This window comes from Phoxinus phoxinus, assembly GCF_949152265.1.
Source record: "Phoxinus phoxinus genome assembly, chromosome: 19".
In the NCBI taxonomy this organism is placed as follows: Eukaryota; Metazoa; Chordata; class Actinopteri; order Cypriniformes; family Leuciscidae; genus Phoxinus; species Phoxinus phoxinus.
Window position 1 is genome coordinate 20,954,917 of NC_136894.1, and position 27,426 is coordinate 20,982,342.

A 27,426-nucleotide genomic window follows, 5' to 3' on the forward strand; every position below is an offset into this window, starting at 1 on the left:
TACTGTAAAATACTGTTTTTTTACATAACATAATTTTAATAATTTATGATTATTCCAGTTAAATAAAAAAATATACAGTGACAACCTGAAGGGAATCAGCAAAATTATTATTTTAGGTCATATGGTTGTTAGGTATATGATTTAAGACATTATAGTCTAAAAGATAAAGCCATACAAAAAAAGTTAAAAACTATTTAGGAATAATACAAAAAAAGAAAAGAGAAATCTATGTAACTTCAGTTAACCATCCTGCAGCAGTAGTGTTTCCTGTATCCCTAATACAAATGTTACCTTTGTATAGCTGCTCCCGACATCCCATTCAAAACACCCACATTCCAACCTAATGGACGCACCTCGCCCTTCCTGTAGCTGCTATATTACTCCGCGCATACCACATTCCTGGTGTCGACTTAAAAACATCCAGACCTCAGACAATGTACTCTGAATATGATATAGTATTTATTGATTATCACCTGTCAACGTATACATATAATACTAACGCTTAGTTTCATACTGGACGAGCCACTGCTGCGCCCTAGTTTTTCGCGTGCGGTAGGATACATGAACTGCATTCCTTGTATAAGAGCTGCGTCTTAGCGACGCCATTTTAAGGTCTAGATTTACATCAGCGCGGAAGGTTTGCAGCACCTCTAACGCAGGAGAACAGCTACCCGTCCGGGAATTTCACCGGCTGGCTTGGCTGTTTCGTTACCTATTTGAATAACAACACGTTGGTCATCCTTCGCCGGCCAAAACAAGGGGTTCGTCGGTTTAATTTCAGGTAAGCTTTTTAAATGAGGATTGATTAAACTCTAAGTAGTTTGATTGGAGGAGCGGGAGGATCTTCCCAGGTTTTTCCATGCGAGACTTGGGGTTGGATTTACCTTCCGTGACCTGGGCATTTAAAAACGCTTGGTTTAGATTTTTACTTTTTGTTTTATACTGGTTTTAGCAGGAATTTGCAGGTTTATGCACGACGCACATTTACTCTTGTGTTTGTTTACGGTAGCTTCGCAAACACTGGCTAACGTTAGCTTCATTCAGTATTATGGCTCGAGCAGCGAGCTAACAGCAAACCAGCAGATCTCAATCGATAAACTAGAATTAATAAATAGTAACGTTACGTAAATGATTTCAACAGGGACTCCACATGTTGTTTTTCCATGCACATATTCTAACGTTACCCATTTTTTCTTAACCACATCATGATTTTAGTTTCCTCTCCTTCAACGGTTTAACCCATGTCGTAAGGCATACCGGGGAGTTTTTACTTGTTTTGTGAATATTTTCAAATTAGTACAAACTGAGCCGATACGTTATGTTATAGTTTGTAAGATTTAAGATTAAGGCAGTCGGGAAAACGTGTGTCAGATAGAAATGCGTTTGTTTTATCAGTTGAGATTGTTTTTTTTTCTCCAGTATTTTTATTTATTTTATTACTATTCATTTTCTTTTCTTTTTTTGCTCTATCGCACACCTCAATTAGCGCTTATTCAGTTTGAAGAAGTGCCGTGTAAAACTTAAATCTGAGATTGCTGGGCATTTTTATTAAAAAGTGGATTGTTTGGTTGAATTTAATTGTTCATTAAAATTGCTGTCTTGACAACCCATCCAGCAACACGTAACTTACGTAACGTTATGTGTAACTTACGTGGATATCCACGATGGACTTGTCGGGGGGAAAGGAGTTTTGGCTACAATAACTATCGTGGTTTTGTCTTCAATGTGTTGTGATGTTATAGTTGGTCATAGTTCGGTGTCATCCGATAGGCAAGTTTGCGAATGGGAAACTGAGTCAAAACATTTCAGGGTTCATTGCTCTTTCTCGAAACAAAGGCACCGATGGCCGAATTCCTGCGTGCTTTTAGGAGGGGCTCGGGTTTCTCGGCTCCCAGAGCCCGGAACAGCTGTTTCTCACACTTTAGTTAGACGTACCCACCTTGAGAGGCACGGCAGAACTGACCTTAGATCAGCCACCGTGCGCGTCTCCGCTGGAGGAAGTGTGGGCGGGGCTAAAGTCTATCGGCAGCGTGCGCTGTGGAAACTGAAGAGGTCGAAACTTTTCCACGATTGCGCGTGTGTGGTCGCTTTGTCTAGTGGAGAACGAATCTCGGGTTTCGTACCTGTCCGGGAAATACCCGCAGTAGTCTGTTTAAAAACAACCTAGGTTTCTCATAACACGCAGACAATGGTGGTTTTATGGAAAAACCTGTGGAAATGGTCTTTGAAAATAATTTGACTTTGGACGTAGACTATTTATTGTTGCAAAAATAGTTCTAATAGTTTTTTTATTTGACTCGGGTTTGCTTTTGTACATTATAATCACTTTCCTTCAACAAAACATCATTTAAGGATATAGTTTAACCAAAAATCTAAGTTGTCACTTCTCATCTTCATATGTGTATGATGTTGACAAAAGTAGGATGATCAGTTTCATTTTATTGAAAAGATTCAGTGAAGCTGAATGATGGCTAAAGTTTCTGTTTATAAGCGTGCGCTGCTATGTTGTCTGCATCATTTAATAGTTCACCCAAAACAATGTCCCATGACTTTCTTTTTTCAGCCAGCCAAACACAATCGGAGTTATATTAAAATATCCTGGCTCTTCCAAGCTTCATAATCTCTGTGCTGCCGTCTTGACCAGGTCTCCCTGGAAGAAGAGATTGTGATTATCTCAATAGGATCTTCCAGGTTAAATAAAGGATAGGCTAAATAAAATAATGGGAGTGAGTAGTACCTGAGATTGAGCCATATGGATTACTTTTATGATGATGGATGAATGTGCTTTTTTTTTGGCCTTCAAAAGCTCGGGTAATATTCACTCTTTAAAGCTTGGATGAGCCAGGATGTTTTTTTACTTTTTTTATATAACTCCGATTGTGTTTGGCTGAGAGAAGTCATATACACCTAGGATGGCTTGAGGGTGAGTAAATTATGGGATAATTTTTTTGGCTGAAATAGAAATTTTTGGCTAAAGGGTTAGGACCCTTTAAACGCTCACTCTTTTAAAGTTGGGTTGATTTTGATTGGCTGTCAATGTTTTTGTTTATCGTTCATCAGCTGAAAAAAAAAAAAGTTCTAAAGTGAGTCTTCCAATATCATTTGTCTGTTATCGTTATTTTTGTGGTATGGTCTAGGGCTGCACGATTAATTTAAATTAAACCAAAATCGCGATTTTTGGCGTAGTGCTTTTTTTTTTTTTTTTTTTTTAATCCCAAAGGCTACTTTTTCTTTTGACATTTAATATGAAGTGTGCCGTGTCCCAAATGGCACACTTCATATGCAATTTTGGTCTTGTGGACTGCTGTTGCGTGCGTGTCCATGAGACCGTAGGTTGTCCCATTTGTCATTTTAAGTTTCAGAAGGGTGCACGCGAGCGCCCCTATGCGGTTGATATGCGCCCTTGATGTGCACTTGCAGAGCCGCACTTGAGGCGAGCTCCTCAGCAGACTTCTTCCCGACAGACAGATGTTACGTCATGGAAATGTGGACTCTCAGGAAGACCGAGAGTGCCTTTTGGGACAGGGCCTAGGTATCACACTAAAGATTTCCCGGTACTTCATATGTTATATTACTTCTCTAACACATATGTGGAGTTTCTGCGTGAGGGTGCCCTCTGGCTTCCAGTATGAATCAAACAGACGTGTGTTTGGCGCTCAGTTAATGCTTGCTTCATCCGATTTTGGGTATGAAAAATAAAACCTCTTTCAAAAAAAAGTTTGATAAGAATCCATGTTTTTTCTCCAGTGTACAGAAGGTTTTTTTCTTCCACAATGAATGCATAAGAGGCTCATATTCCATATTAAAATGGACATGGACTTATTTGTGATTTTGCATACCTCCTGGGAAAAATGAAGAAATTGTCACAGATTTTTATAATAAATCCTTAGTTTTTTTTCCTCAACTACTACAATGGTACCTCAACCTTTGTTGTTGGACACAACAAATGTGTCTCCAATGAAGTCCTTGAATTTCAGGGTATTGGACCTGGAAAGGTCCTTGAATTTGAAGTTAACCAAGGTGTAGAAACCCTGCCCCCCACCCATCCCCCAAATCGTGCAGCCGTAGTATGGGCTTGCCTATTCTCACAATTAGAATGAATATTAAAACTTTATAGCTACCGGTAGTTATCGTTCTTGCGTTCTCAGTTTTGCCTAAAATCCCTTAATTTCTATCATCAAACAATAGGCTACATAGCCTACGCATTTGGAGCAACTTGAAAGACTAATTTATTCATAGTATAGCTTTTTGACTAGCTAACCTATACTTGCTTTGTTTGCTTTGTGCCTGTGCCGCAGCAACATCTCTGCTTGTGTTAACAGGATACAGTGAATAAACTTTAAACAAGCCCATTAAAAGTGCTAATCAGGCAGCCTTCCGTTACTTTGAAGGTTCAGTTTCCAAATCCGTCCCGTAATAACACAGTGATTCGTCTGCACGTCCGCCTCCCGTGCGCCTGTGTGGAATGCTGACTGGTGCCGCAAGGAAAACCCTGAGTTTGCATCTGACTTCCTTTTTTGTTTATTGTCTGGTAAATTAATTCCAGGTCTGTCTCACCACTGTGGAGGACGATGCATGTTGCATAAACTACTACAGCTACCTCTGTTTGCTCTCGAATCAAACCATCTCCCTTCACACGCACCCTTAAAAAGCCTAATTTATTAACATTGGCACGGCTTCACAGCACTGTATTTCCTGCTGGCGGGGTCTTTCAGTGAAGCCCTCTATTTGAAATGCTGTATCTTGTGTCATGCAGACATACACAGACAGGAGAGGAATGTCCAGTGCTGACTCCAGGATGTTGTCATAAGGTTTCCCATTAATGCCTGTATGTGAAAGCAGCTCTTGTGTTGATGTTATATTTTGGAGGTCATGTTGAAAAAATCTGCTACACTAGTAGTGCTATAGATTGGTGTATGTGTTCTTCTCTCTCTTTTTTTGTGGCTGGGTGAAGGCTGACATTGTGATTCTACAGCTTCCCCATCATTGAGAGCTGTTCTCACTCGGCCTTATGTTCTCAGACAGCCTGGATGCTCACCCAGCTGAGAACCAACACTTAACCTAGATGCACAGGTTTGCAATTTAGCTGAAGAGCTCTGGAGTGCATGTGACTTGAGCAGTGTTCTCATTCACAGTCTCTCTTCACCCATGACCATGGAACAGCTGTAGAAGTTCAGTTCTTTTGACAAGTGTTCATTTTGGATACCTGCAACGTCCTCAACTGTCCGATTTTTACATTTTAAATAACGGTATAGGCTATCGGTATGCCGATATCACAAACAAATGGTTTAAAGTTTGTAAAAGCATTTGTTCAACAAAAAACATGTTTTCTTTTTTGCGGTCTTCCATAAAACTGAGAATAATACTTGATTGTTTAATACTGAGAAACCGTGATATCCGTCTCATACTGTTAACAACCGTAGGTTAGGGATGTACTTTTTTTTTTTTTTTTTTTTTTTTTTTTTTCTCCAAGTAGGCTACTGATAGCTCTCAATATCAAGTAGGCCTACTTGGGGGCAGGATGGGGTGTGTCCGATAATGAAGATATTTTTAATTAACCATTACAAAAATTAAAGTTGACAAATAAAAAATGTCTATCAAAATATGAAAATGACTAGAAAAATAGCACAGATGCATCTTTGATAATCTGGCAGGAATGTTTTTGAAAAAGAAACCTCTAAAAGGAATGGCTGTGTGAAGTTGAAGAGTGAATGAACACCAGTAAACAGAGACCGTTCTATGTGATGCATTCTACATGGTGTTAAATTTCCTATACAACATAAACGTTACTTTACCATCGTCTGCACAAAGGACACAAATGCAAGTGAACTTGACCCAAGTTACGTGCTTGGGAAAGTGTTATTTCTTCTGTTGTGTGCACTCTTCCCATATCAACGTGCTGAAATTAACATTCTATAGATGTGATTGTCTATTCTCATTATAATGGTATGTAGCCAAAATAGCAGATTGGCGCTGCACATCTTGCATTTAACTATTTTCATCTACTTATAAAGTGATTCTAGGCATCCCTGCGCATTTTCGAAGCCATAACTATTCTATTTAAAATACTGTTTAAAAATGGCATTACGGTTTTATGGATTATTAATATCAATGTATCGGGATCGGATAAGTACTGAATAAATTGTATTGGCGCATTCCTATTAAATATACTTGTTTAATTGATCATAAATGTACTAATTACCATATTTAAGTGCATATACATTTATTTTACAGTTAGTCATCATTGACCCCTAAATTTAGTGATGTTGGAATGTTTAATGCACATTCTTTTAAGTTCAAATTGTATGCGGTCTTCCTCTGATCTCCCCTGCCACATGATGCTCTTCCTTTCCATGGCACCAAATCAGTGCTTAGATGACGTTTGCTTGCGGTCGGATTAACCACATTGATTGTTGCTGAATGTCTAGTTTAGTTGGAAATGAAGCTGTCGGTTGCTTGCCATGTTGTACTTTAGCATTTAACCCCGATATCATGACGCATATCAGATATTTTAAAGCCTGCAAGATGTGAGCTGATGTTCTTCACTGCAGCAGGAAGCCAGATTGTGTCAACGTGTCAGTTTCCAATGCTTGTCCGCTTCCTTGATGCTATGTGAAAATGTCCGCTATTAACTATTGAGGCTATTCACCAACCTGTTTATACAGAAGTTTAATTTGATGCTGATTTATACTTAAGATTTTTTGAGACATATTTTATTAGTTTATTTTCTTTGAGCCGAGGAGGGATGTTAGACTCATTTCATTGGTTTAATTACTGCTTGGTGCATTGAAGACTTGTGCAGGAAGGAAGACTGGCCCTGAAGCAGACGTGAGCAGTTTCCTATGGAAATATAACTCGACCTCTCTGGTTTGAGGCCAGTGTGAGGAAACTTTTCACATCAATGCTTAACAGCTTTCCTTTCGTTGCGGCATCTTTTCACGCCAAATATGTCCTTCCCCATGAACTGGCATCACTAGCCTGAGGCTCTGCGCAAGACTAAGGTTTACAGAGGTCATTACAGCACTGTGACTTAACTTCAAACACTTGCATACACTCTAGCAAATGCATAACCTACTGTTTGTAAATATGATTTATACACACTACCATTTAAAAGTTTGTGGTCAGTAAGATTTTTTTACGTTATATGTTGCCATTATTTGCACGCTTAAGTATCTTGCAAATAAGGTTGCACTTTTGGTCTTGTGGACTAAGGCCGTGTGTCCACCAAAGCGTTTTTTCACGCGGCTGGCTTTATTTTTCAATTGTTGTCAATGGGAACGCCGCGTTTTTAGAACGCCAGGAGCGTAACGAGGCGCTGATCGAGTATTTAACACTCAAGTGCTGAGCGCTCGGCGTTTTTTATAGGTCGCCGAGAGTTGAAGAGTGTTCAACTTTGGATAAAACGCAGCGCTCATCACTGTCACTTTTTAGCCAACCGTCCAATCACAGTGGAGGAGGGGCGGGACTAATACCACACGGACCAACGGATATTCTGTATCATAGCAACGATGCGTCTCAACTGAAAAAAAAACTGCGCTGCCAAAACGCTCTCAAGCGCCCGCAGCTCGGCGTTTTCAGCAGAGCGCCTAGCGTTTTCAGGTGGCTAAAAACGCATTGGTGGACACACGGGCTAAGTGTCCACTTAGTCCATGAGATTGTGTGGTGTCCCATTTGTCATTTTAGGTTTCAGAAGGGTGCTCGCGAACACCCCCTTTGCTGTCAATGTGCCCTTCATGCGCACTTTTGCCGAGCCGCACTGAAGCGAGCTTTGACTTCGCGACAGTCAAAGCTGCGTTACGTCACGAAAGTGCAGACTCGTAGGAAGAACGCAAGCGTTTAGGGTGCCATTTGGGACAGGGCCAGTTAAAAATAGTCCAACTTTTCTTTAATAACCTGTCTTGAGTTCCCTGCATTGTTCCATTCTGTTGCACTCCATCCAGCTGCTTTTAACTTTTGAACAAGAATGTGTCTTTGAGTACCCATAAAATGTGTAGGCTACTTAAAGGTTAGTGTTTTGTCAGGGTTTTTTTTATACAGGCTACTAGTCTTAGTTCTGTCTGAAACTTTTTAGTTTTATCATATTTAGGCAACTGTATCCTGATCCTGAACTGTCTGAGCAGTTTCGTCAATGAAAAGTTAAATTTTCATCATGCTGCATAATGGTTAAATTGATCATCATTATTTTGCTCAATTATAATCAACGATTGTCATTTGAGATGTATTTTTAAAAGTTTCATCAGAATTGTTGCACTTTCACCTATGAGAACAAATCAAAGAGAATGTCAACCCATACACATGGTTTTTATCTCACCTAGTTTTCTGATTTACTGTAGGATGTTTATCATAGGCCTACTGGTAAAACAAGAAACTTAAAATAGTTTAAAATAGTGAAATTCCTAGTAATCCATTCCAATCATTCCAAATTACTTTAATGTTTTAAAACAACAGCGAAAGACTTTATAGCCACACAGAGTGAATTTATTCAGCATCCACAATCGCAAATAGTCAAGAGATCCATGTTTGGATTTATTAGTTCATCGCTGAGAAGGTTTGATCGCAGATTTAGTCACCGCAAACAGCACAAGTGTCTTGTGGCAGAACGCATATGAAAGTGTCATTCAGTCGGTCTAGACTCCAAGCAGAATACGGTATCTCAAATGGAGATCGCTAAACGGCAGCTTACTTGTTTGTCTTTGTTTACAGATCATCTGTTTCTGCAGTGTAGAGAGGTTGCAATTTTTTTTAAATCATGATTTAGGTGATTTTTGTCAAGTTTGTATTATTTAACTGCATTTGTCTTTTTGGCATGTTGATGGTCACATTTATCATTTAATGACATTGGTGTCATCACTTTATCGTAACCACATTAAGGAGCAGCCATTATTTTTCAGTCTCTTGCTAGTTATTACAATTGTTACACATTTTGTTGTTGACAAATTTTTTTTTTAGGTTATAAATAGTCAGCCATTCATTTATAGGTGACTCAAGCTAAATATCTTCAACCTGGTTTAGATCACTACAGAAACAGATACTAGTTTCTGTAGTTATCTAAACCCGGTTGAAGATATTTAGCTTGAGTCACCTATAAATGAATGGCTGACTATTTATAACCTAAAAATGTCAATAAAATGTGTAACAAAAGAAATCCTACTTAATGCTTGTTTTGTTGTTTGGGTCTAACTATCCTAGAATAATAGCCTGCAACCTATAGTCAAATTTGCCACCCTAGCAGGGGAACAAGTAAATCTGATTTCATTAGGTTAAGATCCTAATAAGCAACAGTGTTTATTTCATGTCCTCTGGGTCTTTATAATCACATAATTTGTGATGCTTTATGCTGTATTGTTCTCATCAGCTTTGGATGAATGAAGCTGACTAACCCTCTCGGCGTGTTTTTACTGGTATTGCCAAGATGACTCACCGTCCCGTCTCCTACTCTCAACTTCTCGCGTGACACCCTACAGTCTAAATTAGGGGAGTTTCCCCACCGTTTACACTACCTTTACAGTCTGTAATGTAGACTGAAGCCTCTTTCTCGCTTGTAAAAAAGCAGCTGTGTCGGAGGGAATAGCCAAATGTTAATGTTAGTTTGTAAAATGGAGCATTTTCTTGACCCTTTAAATGCTTGACCTGTTCTGTTATGTAGTTTTATTCCTATCCTAATTAGCTTTTTCTTTTTCTTTTGTCTACAGGTTTGGAAGTCGCTCAGGCTGAGGGATTGAGACAACGATGGCTACCCAGTGTGAGTAGTTTTCCAAAGTAACCAGTTAGTTTATCAGCATGCTTGCCCGATGACTGTGCTTCTTGACGCAGACACACAAACACAGATAAGCTGATAAAGAATTGGTTTATTTACTTAATGTTTCAGTTAAACCTCAGAGAGCCAATATATCAAACGCAAAGTAAATGCCCCTTTTTATTGAATGTACTAATTGTATCAAATTTAGTGATGGTATTCAAATGCAAAATTCAAACAATTATTTTTTTAAACTTAAGTCATAGAACTATGCAAATATATCATACAGCAAATAACAAATTAAAAATTAAATTACAATTTTCTTACTTAAAGGTTATATGTAGTTACTGTTATGTTGCTCGTTTTTTGCTCGTAGGCTTTGCAGGTATGGTAAAGTAGCAGAAAAATGCACATACTCTACTGGCAGTTTAATGAGATGTAAGACTATTGTGTGCTCCTGAATCTTTAGTGTAGTAGGGCAGTCAAAATGGTTTAAACTAAATTCGAATTTGTACTTGAATATTACTAATATTTGAATTCTATTCAAATTTTAAAAGGATTTTTTTCTACAGATTGTCTTTGTTTTAACTGTATTTTCCTTTATAAGTCAGATATGGTTTCATAAATTGCATTAAAAACAATTATGAACAAACCGCATGTATACATAGTTTTTTAAGTCTAACTTAACTTTACATGCTAAACATGCAGCTGTCATTTGTGAAACGAGTGGTTAAAGATGTCCGTCTAGCGCATGTTTACTTGGAAAACAATAGAAAAGCATCACTCTGTGAATGGCTTGGTTGTGGTTTTGACGTAACCAGTATCTTTGCTGCATGGAGCTTCTCTATTTTTTTTCTGCAATATTTTAAATGAACAATGCAGCAGCGCCACATCTAGTCTAGGCTAACATCTAGTCTAGGCTAACAAAAACATTAAAACGCAACAACGACTTACATCGTTGTGCATGACGCTCACTTAAAACTTTTGGATTTTACTTTAAATTTGACATTCTATTCTAAATTCGTATTTTAATTTAAAAGTCCTATACTGTAGCAGCAGGCTGCTGAGAACCCATCTAAAAATGTATGTGGAACAACATTAAATTGAATGATGTCTTTGTATTGATCTCCTGTAGCTGACCTTATGGAGCTTGATATGGCCATGGAGCAGGATCGTAAAGTTGCTGTGAGTCACTGGCAGCAGCAGTCCTACCTGGATTCAGGTATTCACTCTGGGGCCACCACCACAGCGCCATCTCTCTCAGGCAAAGGCAACCCTGAAGAGGAGGATCTGGACAACCAGGTGCTCTATGAATGGGAGCAGGGCTTCAACCAGCCCTTCACACCTGAGCAGGTGACAGGTATGTTGCTGTATTTGCTTCCAACACCCTATGATTCCTGTAGTCTAAAAATAAACATGGAAGCCCTTCTGCCTGGATATTTTCAGTCTTGCCATTTTCCTACCTGCCTCCTTTCTGGCTAAATCACAAACTTCCTCTCTTAGACCTGGATGGGCAGTATGCCATGACCCGTGCACAGCGTGTCCGTGCAGCCATGTTTCCTGAGACTCTTGATGAGGGCATGCAGATCGCTTCTACCCAGTTTGACTCTGCCCACCCTACCAACGTGCAGCGGCTGGCTGAGCCTTCCCAAATGCTTAAACATGCTGTTGTCAATCTCATTAACTACCAGGATGATGCTGAACTGGCCACCAGAGCCATTCCTGAGCTCACCAAACTTCTCAATGATGAGGACCAGGTTAGGAATGTTCCAATACTTAATGTTTGTTTCCTACGGTGTTCTTAAGCCATCAGAATTGCAATTTCCTTTGACAAGACATTTCTGCTCCGGGGAATGTTTATTTGCAGCTGAAGCTAAATATGGAAGCTCTTTTAGCAAGAGCCTTCATTAAGATTATTTTTAGCCATATAGTGAAAATTTGAAGCAGTGACAATGCTTTCTGGATCACCTAAAGTTTTGCTTTTGGATGTTGTCGTTGTCAATTTCATAAGGTAATGTTTGCCTATTTGTGGATGTGAGGTTGGAAGAGCGAGTCACTAGTTTGAGGCGACCCTTGAAAGTTTTTGCATTTGACAAGCAAATCAGTCGCTTCAATCCAGGTTTCTCTGGTTGATTGGTGTCTGCAGTTTTTCTATTAAAGCTCACTGATAAATGACAAGTTGCTAAATTCCCTTAAACGCTCACACTTGCTGTCCAGGTGGTGGTGAACAAAGCCGCAGTGATGGTGCACCAGCTCTCCAAGAAAGAGGCTTCTCGCCACGCCATTATGCGCTCCCCCCAGATGGTGTCGGCCATCGTGAGGACCATGCAGAACACCAATGATGTGGAGACTGCCCGTTGCACTGCCGGCACCTTGCACAACCTGTCCCACCACAGAGAGGGTCTTCTCGCCATCTTTAAGTCAGGAGGAATTCCTGCACTCGTCAAAATGCTGGGGTAAGACCAAAGAAGCCAGGTTTTAGAAAGCCTTGAGTAGAGCTCAATGGAAACTTCTGAGACTCTGAAGATCCAAAACAATGCACTTAAGTCTTGAGATTGATTACATGATTTGTGTTTCCAGGTCCCCCGTGGACAGTGTGCTGTTCTATGCCATCACAACCCTGCACAACCTCCTACTCCATCAGGAAGGTGCTAAAATGGCTGTCCGTTTAGCTGGAGGACTTCAGAAGATGGTTGCCCTACTCAACAAAACCAATGTCAAATTCCTTGCCATCACCACAGACTGCTTACAGATACTAGCATATGGCAACCAGGAGAGCAAGGCAAGTATTGCATTGGTCTTGCTAAATGGGGAATAAATACACCTTATTTATGTTCTTATCTAAACTCTTACCGCCACAGTTGATCATCCTGGCCAGTGGAGGACCTCAGGCTCTGGTCAACATCATGAGAACATACACGTATGAGAAACTGCTCTGGACCACAAGTCGTGTGCTCAAAGTGTTGTCCGTCTGCTCCAGCAACAAACCTGCCATTGTCGAGGCTGGTACGTACTTGCATAGTGGTGCCATTAAAGTGTGAATTCATGTGTGATGTCAGTGTCTTATCTTTTGCTTCCTTGTGTGGTTCAGGTGGTATGCAGGCTCTCGGCCTTCACTTGACAGATACCAGTCAGCGTCTGGTTCAAAACTGCCTCTGGACCCTCAGAAACTTGTCAGATGCTGCCACAAAACAGGTAACTGCTTGGACTAAAGCGCTAATAAAATGTGTAGACTAGTTTTTTTTGGAACTGCTGGCACTTATTTTTAAATTTCTCATGGGTTGTAGGAAGGGATGGAAGGACTTCTTGGCACTCTAGTTCAGCTTCTTGCTTCTGATGACATCAATGTGGTCACCTGTGCTGCCGGCATACTATCCAACCTCACATGTAACAATTACAAGAATAAGATGATGGTTTGCCAAGTTGGTGGAATCGAGGCCCTGGTCCGCACTGTTCTCAGGGCTGGTGACCGAGAGGACATCACTGAGCCTGCCGTATGCGCGCTACGCCATCTTACCTCCAGACACCAAGATGCCGAGATGGCCCAGAATGCTGTTCGTCTTCACTATGGCCTACCTGTAGTGGTCAAACTGCTGCACCCACCCTCACACTGGCCGTTAATTAAGGTGAGCGTGCTAGCTAGCGTCTAGTTTTTCTGCATTTTCTGATATGATTGCACATTCTAATAATTCTTTCCACATACTTGTAGGCCACGGTCGGTCTGATCCGTAATCTGGCACTATGCCCAGCCAATCATGCACCACTCCGTGAGCAGGGTGCAATTCCTCGATTGGTCCAACTGCTGGTGAGGGCACACCAAGACACCCAGAGACGCACTTCTATGGGTGGCACACAGCAACAGTTTGTGGTGAGGTTTATTTTTATTTTATTTTTTATAGTGGGAAGGCATTTTGAAAAACAAATTTTTACTAATTGTCTGATTTGTAATATTCAGGAGGGAGTTCGTATGGAGGAGATTGTGGAAGGCTGCACTGGAGCACTTCACATCCTGGCCAGAGATGTGCACAACAGAATCGTCATCAGGGGGCTCAACACCATCCCCTTATTTGTACAAGTATGACTTGACTTGCTCATTGTCTTCATGTGCACACATTCACCACCTTATTACTTCCCTACAAAATTAACACAAGATGGCTGTCATCTTTAATCTAGTAAGCCCGATGATTTATGCGTTTCTAAAGTGTTTCTCTTGCTCTGTAGCTGCTTTATTCGCCCATTGAGAATATCCAGCGGGTAGCAGCAGGAGTGTTGTGTGAGCTGGCTCAGGATAAGGAGGCAGCAGAGGCCATTGAAGCAGAAGGAGCCACGGCTCCTCTCACAGAGCTGTTACACTCCAGAAATGAGGGAGTGGGTGAGTGACTGCCCCCAATTGACTATCAAATACCATACATTACAGCAAATAAAAAACGCTTTTTATTTCAGTGGGCACATCTTTTACAATTTCTTCCTTTGTTGTGGATTGTGCTACAAGCTAAAGGGTGGAAGGGCGTCTAAGACACAAAAGCTTTCCATTTAATCTAGACTCATGTACTTTTCTCTATATAGCCACATATGCTGCAGCAGTGCTGTTCCGCATGTCTGAGGATAAGCCTCAGGACTACAAGAAACGTCTTTCTGTGGAACTTACCAGCTCTCTTTTCAGAACGGAGCCCATGTCCTGGAATGAGGTACGAACTTTCATCTGCACACTGATGGAGAAATGGTCTCAATCACTCTATGCATCCATATTTATGGACTTTTTTATTATTATTTTGTCTTAGACTGGTGACCTAGGTCTTGATATTGGTGCTCAGGGAGAGCCTCTTGGATACAGACCAGATGGTAAGACATTTTTCATGCCACTTTATTTAAATTTATTGGGGTCTTAAATTTAAAGTTCAGAATTTTTTACTTAAGGCCTTAAAACGTCTTAAAAAAACGCCAGATTTTCATCCGAGGTCTTTAATTTAGTCAGGTCTAAAGGTTTTGCCCTCGTTCATATCCAGAAACGCTGGCCGCAGAAAGTTTTTACAAAGTAGCAAAAAAGCGGCCGTTTTTTTCCAGATGACTCAACTTTTCAGAATTCCACAAGCACACCACAGGGCATGTGACAAGAACCAACCAATCAGATTCACCCTTTCCGTAACAACATTGAAAGCTGTCAACATGAAGGATGGGGTGCACCCAAATACTACGGGTGTTTTTCTTTTCTCCGTAAATAAATCTTGTCGCAGAGCTACAGCAAGCGTTTATAGGTGGTGGAAATCCATTAGCTACTAAAACCTCTTTGTTGCTGTGGAGAGCGCAGTTCATGGTTGCATACCAACGACAGACACAACGGGAAAATCGGAACGAATTTTACGATTTATAATAGATAAGCTAATGTGCATTGTAAATGTCAGTAATTTTATTTTATTTTCTAAAAAAAAAAATGTTGGTAAAAAATTAAGGCTGAAATATGTGAGGGTTATCTTTTTATAAAACCTTTTTTATCAACTTTATTTGAACATGTTAGTAGACCAAAATTTGTAAACAAAACCACGTGTGCTAAAGTCATCCATTCATTGGACAGACATTCTCAAGCAGGGAAAAGCAGAAAGTGCAAAAACGGGTAATTTATGGAGATCTTATAGTACAATTTTTATTCTTTTACTGATTTGGTATTATCAGCTACTAATGCAATATGAAGAAACTTATGAGCATCATATGATACAATGTAATCTATACGATGTTGTAATTAGGATTTTGCGAAGATGTGCTGCAAGACAGTTCTGGCTGAGAAAGCATGCTCTTAACTGATAAAGTTCTAACATTATTAAAAACAAGTGAACAATCAATAATAAAATAAGAACAAATACACAAATTACAAGCAGAGATAATTACGAAATATCAAAGTTACAAAGTCTTATTCTGGTACAGAAATGAATAATTAAGTCTAAATGTAAAATAACACTGTTCACTGTGGAAATTAAATGTATAGTTTAATCTTTAAAGCTGTATTTTATAGTTTTATGAACATTAATGACACAGACAATAGTAGGAATATTGGGTTTCCCGCTCAGACCGAGAAAAAATGACAAACATCTGGTTTCTTTTTCAACTATGACATAACCGAGAGAATACTTGAAGAGAATTTAAGACGAGTCCGTTTTAAGGAAACGCAAAAGAGAAATCAATTTGGTGTTCGAGTGCTATAACGCGCCTCTCTCTCTCTGCGTGCGGCTGTGGTCACAACGCGCAAATCCCGATTTTTGCCTCTTCTGCGTTTTAAAATTGTTTGTGTAAATTGGTTCGACAAAAAGCATTCGAATGATAAACGTTGAGTCTATAATGGTTAAACACTAATAGCAACACTAATATATAGCCATTTCATCACCCCAAATTACATATTAAAAATTTGACCGTCAAAAAAGATGCAGTGCTTTCTGCAATTGGGTTGGTTCATGTTCACATCGTGAACGAACCGTACCAGAGTTTGTTTGGAACCGTACCGAGACCACCTCTTCAGCTGGGGTTCGGTTGTTTGGTCCGCACCAGACTGCGATTGCTGTATTCACACCTGCCCAAATGATCCGCACCAGGGGGTGAAAAGAACTAGAGTTCCATTCAATCAAACCAAACAAGGCAGGTGTGAATACATCCTTAAACACTTGAACACATTTACTCATGGTTTTCTCGTATCCCTTTTAGACCCCAGCTATCGTTCTTTCCACTCTGGCTATGGTCAGGATGGTCTCGGTATGGATGGCATGCTGGAGCATGAGATGGCAGGCCACCATCCTGGAGCAGAGTACCCAGTAGAGGGACTGCCCGACTTGGGCCATGCTCAGGACCTGATGGATGGCCTGCCCCCTACAGACTCCAATCAGCTGGCGTGGTTTGACACGGACCTCTAATGGTCTAAGTATTGAAGGTAAGATGACTTTCAAAAACTCATTGCATTCTGCTTGGGTTTTAATATAAATGTTAATGTACTTCTGTTTTTCCACAGATGTATGTTGAATGAATCTGCATTGTGATTTGAAGAGTCGTGGAAGGTTTGCAAGAGGGTGGGCCAGTGTTTCAGAAAGTGCCTGATGCACAACACACTTGTCACAGAGGAAAGGGAGATGTCTAACAGGAAATTTTGGATGTCGGTCTCCTTAATTGCTATGACCCCTTTATTATTTTTGCCCTGGATGGAAAGTGCAAGTACAAGAGGGATTGTGACGTGGATACTGACGAGTGCACATGAAAAGGATCTTTTAAGATGGAACTCTTATCTTTTTTTTTTTTTATCTTTTTCCTTAACCTTTTCATGGTACTGACCCCTAGCTTGGTTTTAAACCTGGCTTTTTTTTTCTGCCATAAATTTTTATTCGACTTTTTTTTAATGTCTTCTATAGTGTTAAGTTGTAGTGGACTTGCCTCATTGGTTTCTGGATCTTTATCACATGCTAGTAAACAACACTAATCTCAGTTTCTATGTAATCTGACTGAAAGTGTAACAATGTGTAGCTTTTTTATGATGAATTAAACTGGTGGTTGTTGGGAGTTCAAAAAATTATATGCATTCTTACAAAATGCTTAATGTTAAGCAAGGAGAAGCAGTTTTCAATGTCACGATTGTTCCAAAAAGGGTGTGGGTGCAGCAAGGGGGGATGGGGGGGTTGTAGATTGGGGTTTATGAGGTATACACAGAGACAGAAATCTTTTCTATGCTATCTGGAGGTAGTCTCTATTGAAACAACGTCATTGTTAGCCTGTGTGGCTCTTTTTTGGGAACATGGATAATGACATGGCTAATCAATAAAAGACTTTTATTCCATTTTGTGTTTGTGATTACATAAATGTGTAAGGCACTTATTTTGAATTTTAAAACATGTTTAGGTCACATTACTACACAATTCAATACGTTAATTCTAATGCACCTTCCTTGCTCTCAAAGTGCTACAAGTAATGCATTATTTAGCACTTTTCACCCTACTCCTGTTATCTTGATGTTTAGTCAGTATTTTTTACTTTTCATAATGCAAGAACATTTTAATAGCCCTAAAAATAAATGTATATATAAAATGTTTTAAGGTAGGCTATTTTTTTTCTTAGTTTTTGTTATTCTGGTTGAAACATCAAATCCTGATACCAATCAATAATAGAAGTGGCTGATCCAAATGCAATGAGAATGTCTTGCCTGACTGTCAACCTTTGTATTTGCATCCCTCTGCGCACACATCAGCTCGTTCCATGAGGCCATACAGAGTTTTAGGCTGTCCCAATTCGAAGGCAGCGTGAAAGTTATATTAGTGTCTGAAAACAAAACCCAGATTGCAAACTGCAAATATGTTCAGTGATCCATTTCTGTATAATAAAGAGTATAAACTAATCACATCTTAGTAAGATATGTCAACATTTAAACTGCTTTCAATATAATGATTGTGTATCATTAGATATTTGAGTAAGTGGAAACCCAATACTTTCGTTTAAAAGTGTATTTTGGCAATTTCTCTCAAAATATTATCACTGGTGCAAAATTAATTTGGGTGTAGGCAAGGCCGCAAAGGATTCATCTGTTGTATCCTCCATTTCACAAGAAACAAAATGCATTTGGAGGCCACATTTGAAGGAGTCTGAATTGGGACGGCCGTCGTCGCAAAGTGGTGATGCAATTGGCCTTCGAAGGATGCAGTCTCTGAATTGGGAGGCAGCATTTGTCAGACAGTCACTGAGCACTGCAAACACACATCAGCCACCTTTTACAGTTTTTCCTGAATCAAAACAAACTTCTGTTCACGCCATGAAATGAATCTGCATGTGGTACAAGTCTGAGCTTTAAGTCACGTTCATTAATATTATGTGCTTTGAGACATGAGGTAATTTAACGTCGTCTCTCGTGGCGCTTTGCAGAATCTGCTCTGGAGGTTATTCCAGAAAGCAGGTTATGTGTTAAGGGTAAGCAAGCAGATAACCTCAACACTCGGTTCCACAAACTGAGGTAACTTTAGGGTAAGTAGCCATAGCACAAGGTAATATCTATATTCTATGCTAATGTATTTCTATAATAATAAAAACATACCTTCAAATTAATATACTGTGGAAGCAATATGACTACTAAAAATTAACAATATCTTTGCAAGCACAGACTGTTATTTAGTTAATCAGTCTTTATTTTTAATATATAATTAGCATCAAACAAACAATATTGGTGATATTCACAATATAGTTCATATTCACAATGAATAAAGATTATTAAAAGAAAAGTTTGAAAAATGCTTGCACAACCACCAAATAGGTGGCGATATGCACTAAGTATATAAACCACCAATAAACAAAAGAAGAGGAAAGAGTATGGCGTGCTTTTACCAGAGTTTGGCTGTGTCCAAAAACTCATATGCTGCCGTAGTACTAGGACAAATTTCAAGGTTGGAAGGCATCAAGGCTGAATGCAATGTTAGTTTCACTTCCTGTCTCCTAAAATACCTTCATCTGATCGATTTTTGAAGGCACCATAGATGTATCCTTCGCTGCCTTTGATATCCCACAATCCTGTGCTTTCCGTTCTGTGACAGTTGAGCTAGAAAAATAAAGGATTTTTCCATAGGCTTTTGGATTATCACAACAACAACAAAAACAAGCTCTGTGATCAACGAAAGTTTATGATTTTAACACGTTTTGTCCATCAAGATAATTTAAATTAAATGCATTTTCTCATATGTATTACCTCGTTATTCCATAAATGAAAAAGGTTTTAATGATATCTGAGCAACATTAAATGTGAGCGAATGTTTGATTATTCTTTTGAACTCTTATATTTTACCCGTTCATATTAGGAAGCCATGTCGCTCTGAGGTCCTCGCGCCTTCTGCTTAACACGGGTCTCGATCACAAGGTCGTCAGTTTTGGTCATTAAAGAGAAGTAATTGGCTATATACCAGAGATGGTCGCAATTCACGCTTACACAATCAAAGATACTTTGGTATAGCCACCGTGGTTTCACATATACTTGAATTTAACGCAACGTTTACTTCAGGCAGAGGTATGGCCACTACATATAACTACTCTTATAATAGTTTTGGATTGGCCATGCCGTGGTTTCCCTCATACATTTTTACTGTTCTAAACGGAAATTCACTTCTTGTCTTTGTGAACCAAGTACACTTGAATTAATACCAAATAATAGTCGTCACTAATCTGACGCAGATTTTGTGGTAACATACGAATCCGTTTAATCTTCTTGGGAAAACAATTTCAGAGTCATTCAGAATAAAATCAAATGTAGCAATTTATTATGTCAGGTAAATGTATCATTTTTCATAATCAGTTATAATAACATCAAATGCTCAAAGATATAGTGTAAAAAGATGTAGGCTAAACCCGACATTTAGAAAAATACATAATGCTGAAGTCTTTGAGGTCCTTCAACATTATGGGCTGATCTGAGTTACAGAATCGCCCTGAGCCTCCTGTTGCATTTCTTTAGACAGAAACTTCTTTGGAAACATTTGCTAACAATGGGAATTTGCAATTAGGGTTTACACCCTTTGGGAGCAGAATGCCATTTGCCTGGAAGACACACCCTCCTCTGTGTGCAAGTTATCTCTAAACTCTTGAGAACTTTATTACCTTTTGGTTGACTTCTTTGGGAATGAGACAGTTGTACCAGTCGCACTGAGACATTTCAAATGATACCAAACATGTATAATACTGTATGATAATTATTCACATCACATTAAACCATATAGATTTTGGGGTGAATATCTGGTGGTCTCAGCGTGAGAGAGAGACAACAGGGGGAAGGCGATTGACTCGGGGATGCTAGTTTCTCAAGAGAGAGTCAAATGTTAATTTCGAGAAAGGTGTTCTCGGGGAGTGGTCGTTTCTCAACCAGACCGCCTTTTTTAGGAAACTATTTTTTATTGGACCAGATAAACTCTAGTAGCAGTGCCACCAAAATCTAACAAATCTTTTATAAATGAATTCTCTGACCTTTTAGGAGTTATTCCTCCTATGACAGGCTCTTAATTGTTGGTGATTTTAATATTCATGTTTGCTGTAATTCTACTGTTTTAGCTAAAGATTTAGCTAATCTCATTGATGCATGTGATATTGTTCAATGGATTAAGGAACCAACACATATACACAGTCACACTTTAGACCTGGTTCTATCTCATAGTCAATCCATTTTAAGTTTTCAAATTGAGGAGTTAAGTTTTTCTGACCACAGGCCTGTTGTATTTACTATTGACTATTGCACTGTCAAACTATAGGAAACTTGTCAAATGGTAACGAGTGGGCCTTTTCAGCCCTTCGGCTGCTGAGGACTTCACTACAATGTTTGAAAAGGAATGTGAATGAAAGTCACACGAGAGTCACGCATGCCTTTGTTTTATCGCGACTGGATTACTGTAACTCTTTATATGTTGGTCTACCTCAGTCTTCAATATCATGACTCCAGATGGTCCAACATGCTACAGCCAGGTTTTTAACTGCGAATTGTAAGCGAGAGCATATCACTCCGATCTTAAAATCTTTAAACTGGCTGCCAGTGTGTTATAAAATTGATTTTAAGATATTGGTATTTGTTTTTAAATCCCTAAATGATCTGTCACCCTCTTATTTGTCTGACTTATTAAAAGAAAATAAGCCAACAAGATGTCTCAGGTCCACAAAAAACAGCTCTTTGTCTAGATCACGGTTAGACAATGTGCTATGGAACAGTCTCCCATCTGTGAAAAAAAATCAAATTCTGTTTATGAGTTTAAATCTAAATTGAAATCTTATTATTATTATTTTTCTCTGGCTTTTTAAATTTTGTATGTTAAATTTGCTGATTTTATTTTGTATTGTTTCCTTTAATTTTTTGTTTCCTTCCTTTCATTGTTTTATCTTATTTGTACAGCACTATGGTTCAACTGCTGTTGTAATACAAAAATCATTCGCAATATTAAAGAATAGCAGAGTTCACACCACAGCTTTAACGATAATGGCACAGAGAAACAATATCGTTAGAATCACTTTCAGAACGATTTTATCCAGGATGAACAATAAAAACAGTGACAGCCTATTACATGCTCTTCATGAGGCACGCGCGCGCGGTCTCTTGCTCTCTATCCCTCTCTGCCGTAAACGCGCTACGCGGTTTGGAGCACAGTCTCTGTCTCGCGGGCGCGCTCGCTCTAGATTCCGGAGATTTTAACTAATTCATGGGCATCAGTGAGCCGCTATCAATATGCGGGAGACCCCCGGAACTTCCAGGAGGCTATTTTTTGGGTGCCCCCTCAGCTCTTGGTGCCCTACGCACAGCGCGTGATGCGTGTGGTGGGAGTGGCGGCACTGAGATTTGCGAACAAGCAGTCAATTCATTAAATGATAAGCTATTTCTGAAATACCACCCTGGCTGCGTGCGTTCATTTGTTTTGAAAGAGACGTGTCTTTGGAGACGTTCTGACGGGAGAGAGGAATCTAATGCTTTCAAAGCTAGCTTGCTGTTGCTAGCCTCTCCGAGTCTGAAATTGCCTACCCTACCTTTAACTGGTTTTACGTGACTATGCAGTTATGTCAAATAATTTATTTTCTCTGCTGCCTGTCGTTCTTTTCCACTCCTCTGGGGGCCACATCTTTATGTCTGTGTGAACTCAAAGTTTATGGATCATTATCAATAAATCAGCCTTGGAAGGGTGAAGATTTCCTTTTTCTTATCTGAATGTAGAGACGAGCGCAGGCGATGAAAATCTACACTTGTGCACTATAGGGGTGTGTTAGCTTAGCTACCCCCTTTTTCTAAATCGGATCCACATGAGCCTCTGATCAGGCAGCGGGTTTATCTTAACGGATGTCTTGAGATCGGCTGATTCAAGTCAGTTGGGTTTAACTCAAACAGGCAGCAGTTCTGATATGAATCATTAATCACATGTTTGGCATGCTTTGCAATTGATTTGTTGAAGTCACATGTCAGTTGTCCCCAATACAGTCATTTTTAAATTTGAGGTTGAATGGCTCTGCATAATTGTTGTTTTCACGAAAATATATTATATTTTATGTATATATTATATATAAATATTGATTGTTTTACCAGTAAATGAGCTGTTTAGAACCAGCATTTTAGTGTGTGCTTGGAAAGTTTTATGAACGTTTCCATTTTCTGCCTCCACCTCCTTTTTTTTCGTCAGGAGAGGAATTTCACTGAGGCCTTGCCAAACGGCGGCTGCAGTTTGAAGTGTTGCCAGAGCGCTTTGTGCTGAGCAGCCCTCACCGCCTCCACAAAAACACACACATCCCCCTCTTCAGATAGAAAAAGAGAGGGGGGGGGGGGGGGGATCTGGGGTTTGCCCAGTTTGGACAGGGGGCAGGGCAACATGTCTATACATTGGACTTATGTGAGCCTGGAAAGTACACAAACCAGAAACATTTCTTCAACTTCACTGTGTCATGGGGTTGATTTGTTTATTCAAATAGATTGAAACTTTTTTTTGTTTCTGTTATATGATTTAATATTTATCACATAAAAGGTATTTTAAGCTTTTTTTTAACTATGTTTATTGTTTATAAAAAAAGTTTTATTTTACTTTTCAAATGCATGTTATGTTTTTGCTGTTTTACCCTTGTCCCAGGCTCAATTTTTTTATTTTAACATGTCAGAATCCATCATAGAAATATTGATGGTTAATTTTTTTCCTCTAATAAACATTTTTGCCTCTAATAAAGTGAACATTTATTTATATACACAGAACTTGAAATGAAATATGAGATGTGTGAAGAAAATAAAAGTACACTACCATTTCATCGTTTGGGTCAGATTATTTTTAATGTTTCTTTTTTATTTTTAAGAATTTTGCATTGATTTGATCAAAAATACAGTAAAACACAAAACAGAATTTAAAATGACTGTTTTCTATTTTAATATATTTTTGATTAATAAAGTGTGTCATATTGTGTATTTAAAGCATAGCCTAAAAGTATATATAGCCTATAAAATTAGCCTAAACAAGAGCGAGGGGCCATTTTAATCCAGAAATGTTTCAAATGTAATTTTGTCATTTTCATCAGACAATGCTATCAAAGGCCTATAATGATATTGTAGTGGAAATAAAGTTTTTGAAAAAGGACACAAAATAACATCCTGCGATGGATTTCCACTATTTGACATTGTGTGTTTTGAGTGAGATTGAGTAAGGAAAAAACTGGCCATATTTGAAGAAAAACACATAGACTCACACAGAAATGCATAGTAAAATATTTTCTTAGAGGTCACATCGTCAGATCCCGGAAAGAGAAGGTGAGACAGAATATTTCGGCTGCCCTGGAGAGAGAGACAGACAACACAAGAACTCTCTGACCTTCCCTCCCACATATTCTCTTACCTCGAGGCAACACACCTGTGAGGACGTCTGTGTGTTTGAAAGAGACAGTCAACGAGATCAAAGCTCATAGACGGATCATGATCTAGTGTCTGTCAGTCCCTGCGCTGTGAAGATGGGAAGTGTCAGAGTAGAGAATAGTTTACTGCAGTTCATATTTCTTTCTCTGCAGCTATATGAGGTGTGGGAGGCACGTTCAATATTATTATTACTGAATTCACTAGAGTGCAATAGTCATTAAAACAACTGTAAGGATGATAACTAAAACTAAAGATAATTATATAAATTTAAATATTGTTTTTAATGTAAAAGAACAGCAGAGTACACATTACAACATTAACCATAATGGAACAGAGGAACGATATGAATCACTTTCAGATTTTTTTTTTTCAGCTGTTCCAAAATCCATTCAACTTCAAAGAGCTTGAGCATTTAAAATTGGAAGAGACATAACTGGACTTACAAAAAAAACAGAACAATATTGTGTGTTGGTGTGGACGCTTATGTAGTTATTATCGTTAGTTATCTTAATATTTTTGTTCTGTGAGCAGAAGGCTACATCACTGTTGCTTTTACAATACTCATACTAAAGTATTAAGCTTAGCTTTACCAGCTAAGACCATCCTGGTCAACTAAAAAAGTGTCCAAAACCCCTCTAAAACCAGCCTGGGAGACCCGTTAAAAGCAACCAGCTTGTTTTAGCAGGGTTTTTTTTTCAGCAGGGAATCATCAGTCAAAAAGATTCACGAAACAGCCTCATAAGTTAGACCTTGTCCCAAATGTTACACTTCATGTGCACTTACGGTCTAGGTTGTTCTGCATGTCACATAGTCATGTTGGAAAGGTCACACGTGATGTAGGGGGAAGTACCGGAAGTTAAAATTGTCCGACATCGTGGTTTTACTTTCTTTTTTTGACTTAGTCTTTGCACGTTTGCTTTGTAAATACTGGGTCGGTACTTCTGCCTTCCGTGTGACCTTTCCAACATGATTACGTAATGCTTGAAGTCATGGACTCGCATTGCAGAGCTAGTGCAAGACGACCATTTGTGGTTAAAAAGTATAAATGTTTATTTTTTTAGCAAATTACCGATTATTTCACTAGATAAGACCCTTATCCCACGGCTGGGATCGAGAGCCCTCTGAAGCTGCATTGCAGCGGGGATCATGTTCGTACCGTTTGACAAGCAACAGTCATAAAGGACTATTAAAAATAATTTCAGTGTACACCCGGCTTAAGCCATATCTAGGGAACATAATAATAGAGTTGTTGTTTTTTACTTGGGCCAGTAAGTAACCCATATAGCAACCTCCCAGAACTAGCAACCACATAGTAATACCCTGGAACCCATCTTGTGCCAGCCAGTTTTGCACTGGAAATATCCCTCACATTATCACCACAAAATAATGTTTAATAAAGAGCTATTCTCTTAGGAAATCTCTAATACACCAATTTAAACACCATAGAAAAGTTTTTTCAGTAACCCTTAACAATAAGGTTCATTAGTTAACATTAGTTAACTACATTAGTTAACATGAACTAATAATGAACTGCAACTACAGCATTTGTTAATCTTTGTTAATGTTAATTTCAACATTTACTAATAGCCTACTTTATTAAAATCTTGTTAACATTAGTTAATGCACTGTGAGCTAACATGAACAAACAAACAGCTGCATTTTTATTAACTAACATTAACAAAGATGAACAAAAACAGTTTCATGTTAGTTAATACATTAACTAATGTTTAATAAATTAACCTTATTGTAAAGTGTTACTGTATTTTCTAACAATCTTCAAGATACAGCAGGGCTGTCATGAGTGATTAGCTGACACAACAATCCCAGCAATGGCTGATTCACCATTCGTTTGCAGTTTAAGTATTTGCTTGCAATGTTTAAAAGGTCGGGAAGCCCCATAATAAACACACGAGAGCGAAAACGCAAACGCGCGAGAGAGAGAGAGAGAGAGAGAGAGAGAGAGAGAGAGAGAGAGAGAGAGAGAGAGAGAGAGGCATGCTTATTCATCCTCTCTGAAAAGAGCAAGGGGCCTGTTGCCTGGCAACCAGGGGGTTTATGGCAGGAGAGGCTCTTAGCCACTCACTCACGCGTGTGTGTGTGTGCAGGTGTCTGTTGGTTGAGCGGAGAGGCTGGGTGGGGACAGACACACTTGAAACAGGAAGATGAAAGCCTGCTTTTTACTCAGATAAAAGAGATGAACTGAGAGATAAACCCAGATACACTGAGTTTTCTGCTAATGTACAAGCGGTTTAGTTAAGAGTGAGAGGAGAGAAGCTTCATTATATGTGCAAAGAGAGATAGAGAGATCATATGAGGCAGTGTATGATGTTGTTAATCAATGATGTCAGCGCTCCAGTACCAACTAACAGGAAAGAGGATCTCTGCAATATTTCTCTTACGGCAGCGATGAGATTAATTATAAAATTGGAAGCAAATGAAGGCTTGTCCTTCTAAGATTTGAGAAAAATGACTTTGGTAATCTCAAATGTACCTCTGGAGGGAAAGAAGAGATCTCAACAATGACTCAAACTGTATTTATATTTGTCAAGATACCAAAGTCTATGATAAAAAGTTAGAGATTGTGATTCATTTTGATTCAAACTTGAATATTTCAGCGTATTCCAGGAACAAATTATCTGGTTAAATATGTAAACTGTATCCACCTTCTTTTTAACGCATAAGAGCGGGTGTGACCATTTGTAAATTGAATGTGCAAGGCTTCTGGTGCCATTCTTCCAGTTATTTTAAAGCAGTCTGTTATGCTGCTTTTACTGCAAACTGCTATCATAATCATAAAAACACTGGTTTGTCAGGTGAATTGGAAGTCTTACACATTCAAAGAAAATATCTGCAATAGTTTGACGATAGCTTGTATAGCTTTATATATTGTTATTGTGTTGTCAATTCTTTTTTGTGAGCATTTAATCAGGCCTATTCAATAAGGAATTTTAGGATACGTGAGACAAACATGAGGCATGATGGGGCACTCAATTACGTCTGAGCTAAGGAACAACTTTTAAGCAGTGAAATTTTCCTTTCAGGGTCAAATAAAGCATATTTAATAATAATAATCTGATAAGGATATATATATATATATATATATATATATAGTCTTGATCAAAAAATAGATTGAAGTCACTAGGAAAATCTCAATTTCAGTTCTCTCTTTCTTTCTCCTGTCTCTTAATCTCTCTGAGCTTTGGGCTGTAATTATCTGTTCAGTGGACTCTTTGTTGCACTGAAATGAAGGAAAAGAAAATGGGGGCAAGTTGCAGTTAGACAGCTGAAAGGGTCCTCAGAGAAGTGAGACAAGAATATCACCTGTCTTTTGGTGCAC

General features: G+C 38.9%; 1 protein-coding gene across 1 annotated transcript; it reads left to right on the top strand.

Annotated features, from left to right (window-relative positions):
- The first annotated feature begins 309 nt into the window (after positions 1–309).
- Positions 310–17,543, top strand: ctnnb2 (catenin, beta 2). The gene is made up of 16 exons (XM_079590175.1): positions 310–781; positions 9,693–9,742; positions 10,872–11,096; positions 11,240–11,493; positions 11,954–12,192; positions 12,317–12,518; positions 12,598–12,742; positions 12,828–12,931; positions 13,024–13,362; positions 13,446–13,604; positions 13,692–13,811; positions 13,958–14,108; positions 14,303–14,424; positions 14,518–14,578; positions 16,427–16,649; positions 16,728–17,543. The coding sequence occupies exons 2-15, from the start codon at positions 9,730–9,732 to the stop codon at positions 16,630–16,632; spliced, it is 2,340 nt and encodes a 779-aa protein (XP_079446301.1). The 5' UTR covers positions 310–781; positions 9,693–9,729; the 3' UTR covers positions 16,633–16,649; positions 16,728–17,543.
- Positions 17,544–27,426: the final 9,883 nt, after the last annotated feature.

Bases quoted from the DNA above. Each gene is read 5' to 3' on its own strand.
- ctnnb2 (XM_079590175.1), top strand. The intron at 12,193-12,316 runs GTAAGACCAAAG...TTGTGTTTCCAG, and splicing joins GCACTCGTCAAAATGCTGGG to GTCCCCCGTGGACAGTGTGC. The intron at 12,932-13,023 runs GTAACTGCTTGG...CATGGGTTGTAG, and splicing joins CAGATGCTGCCACAAAACAG to GAAGGGATGGAAGGACTTCT.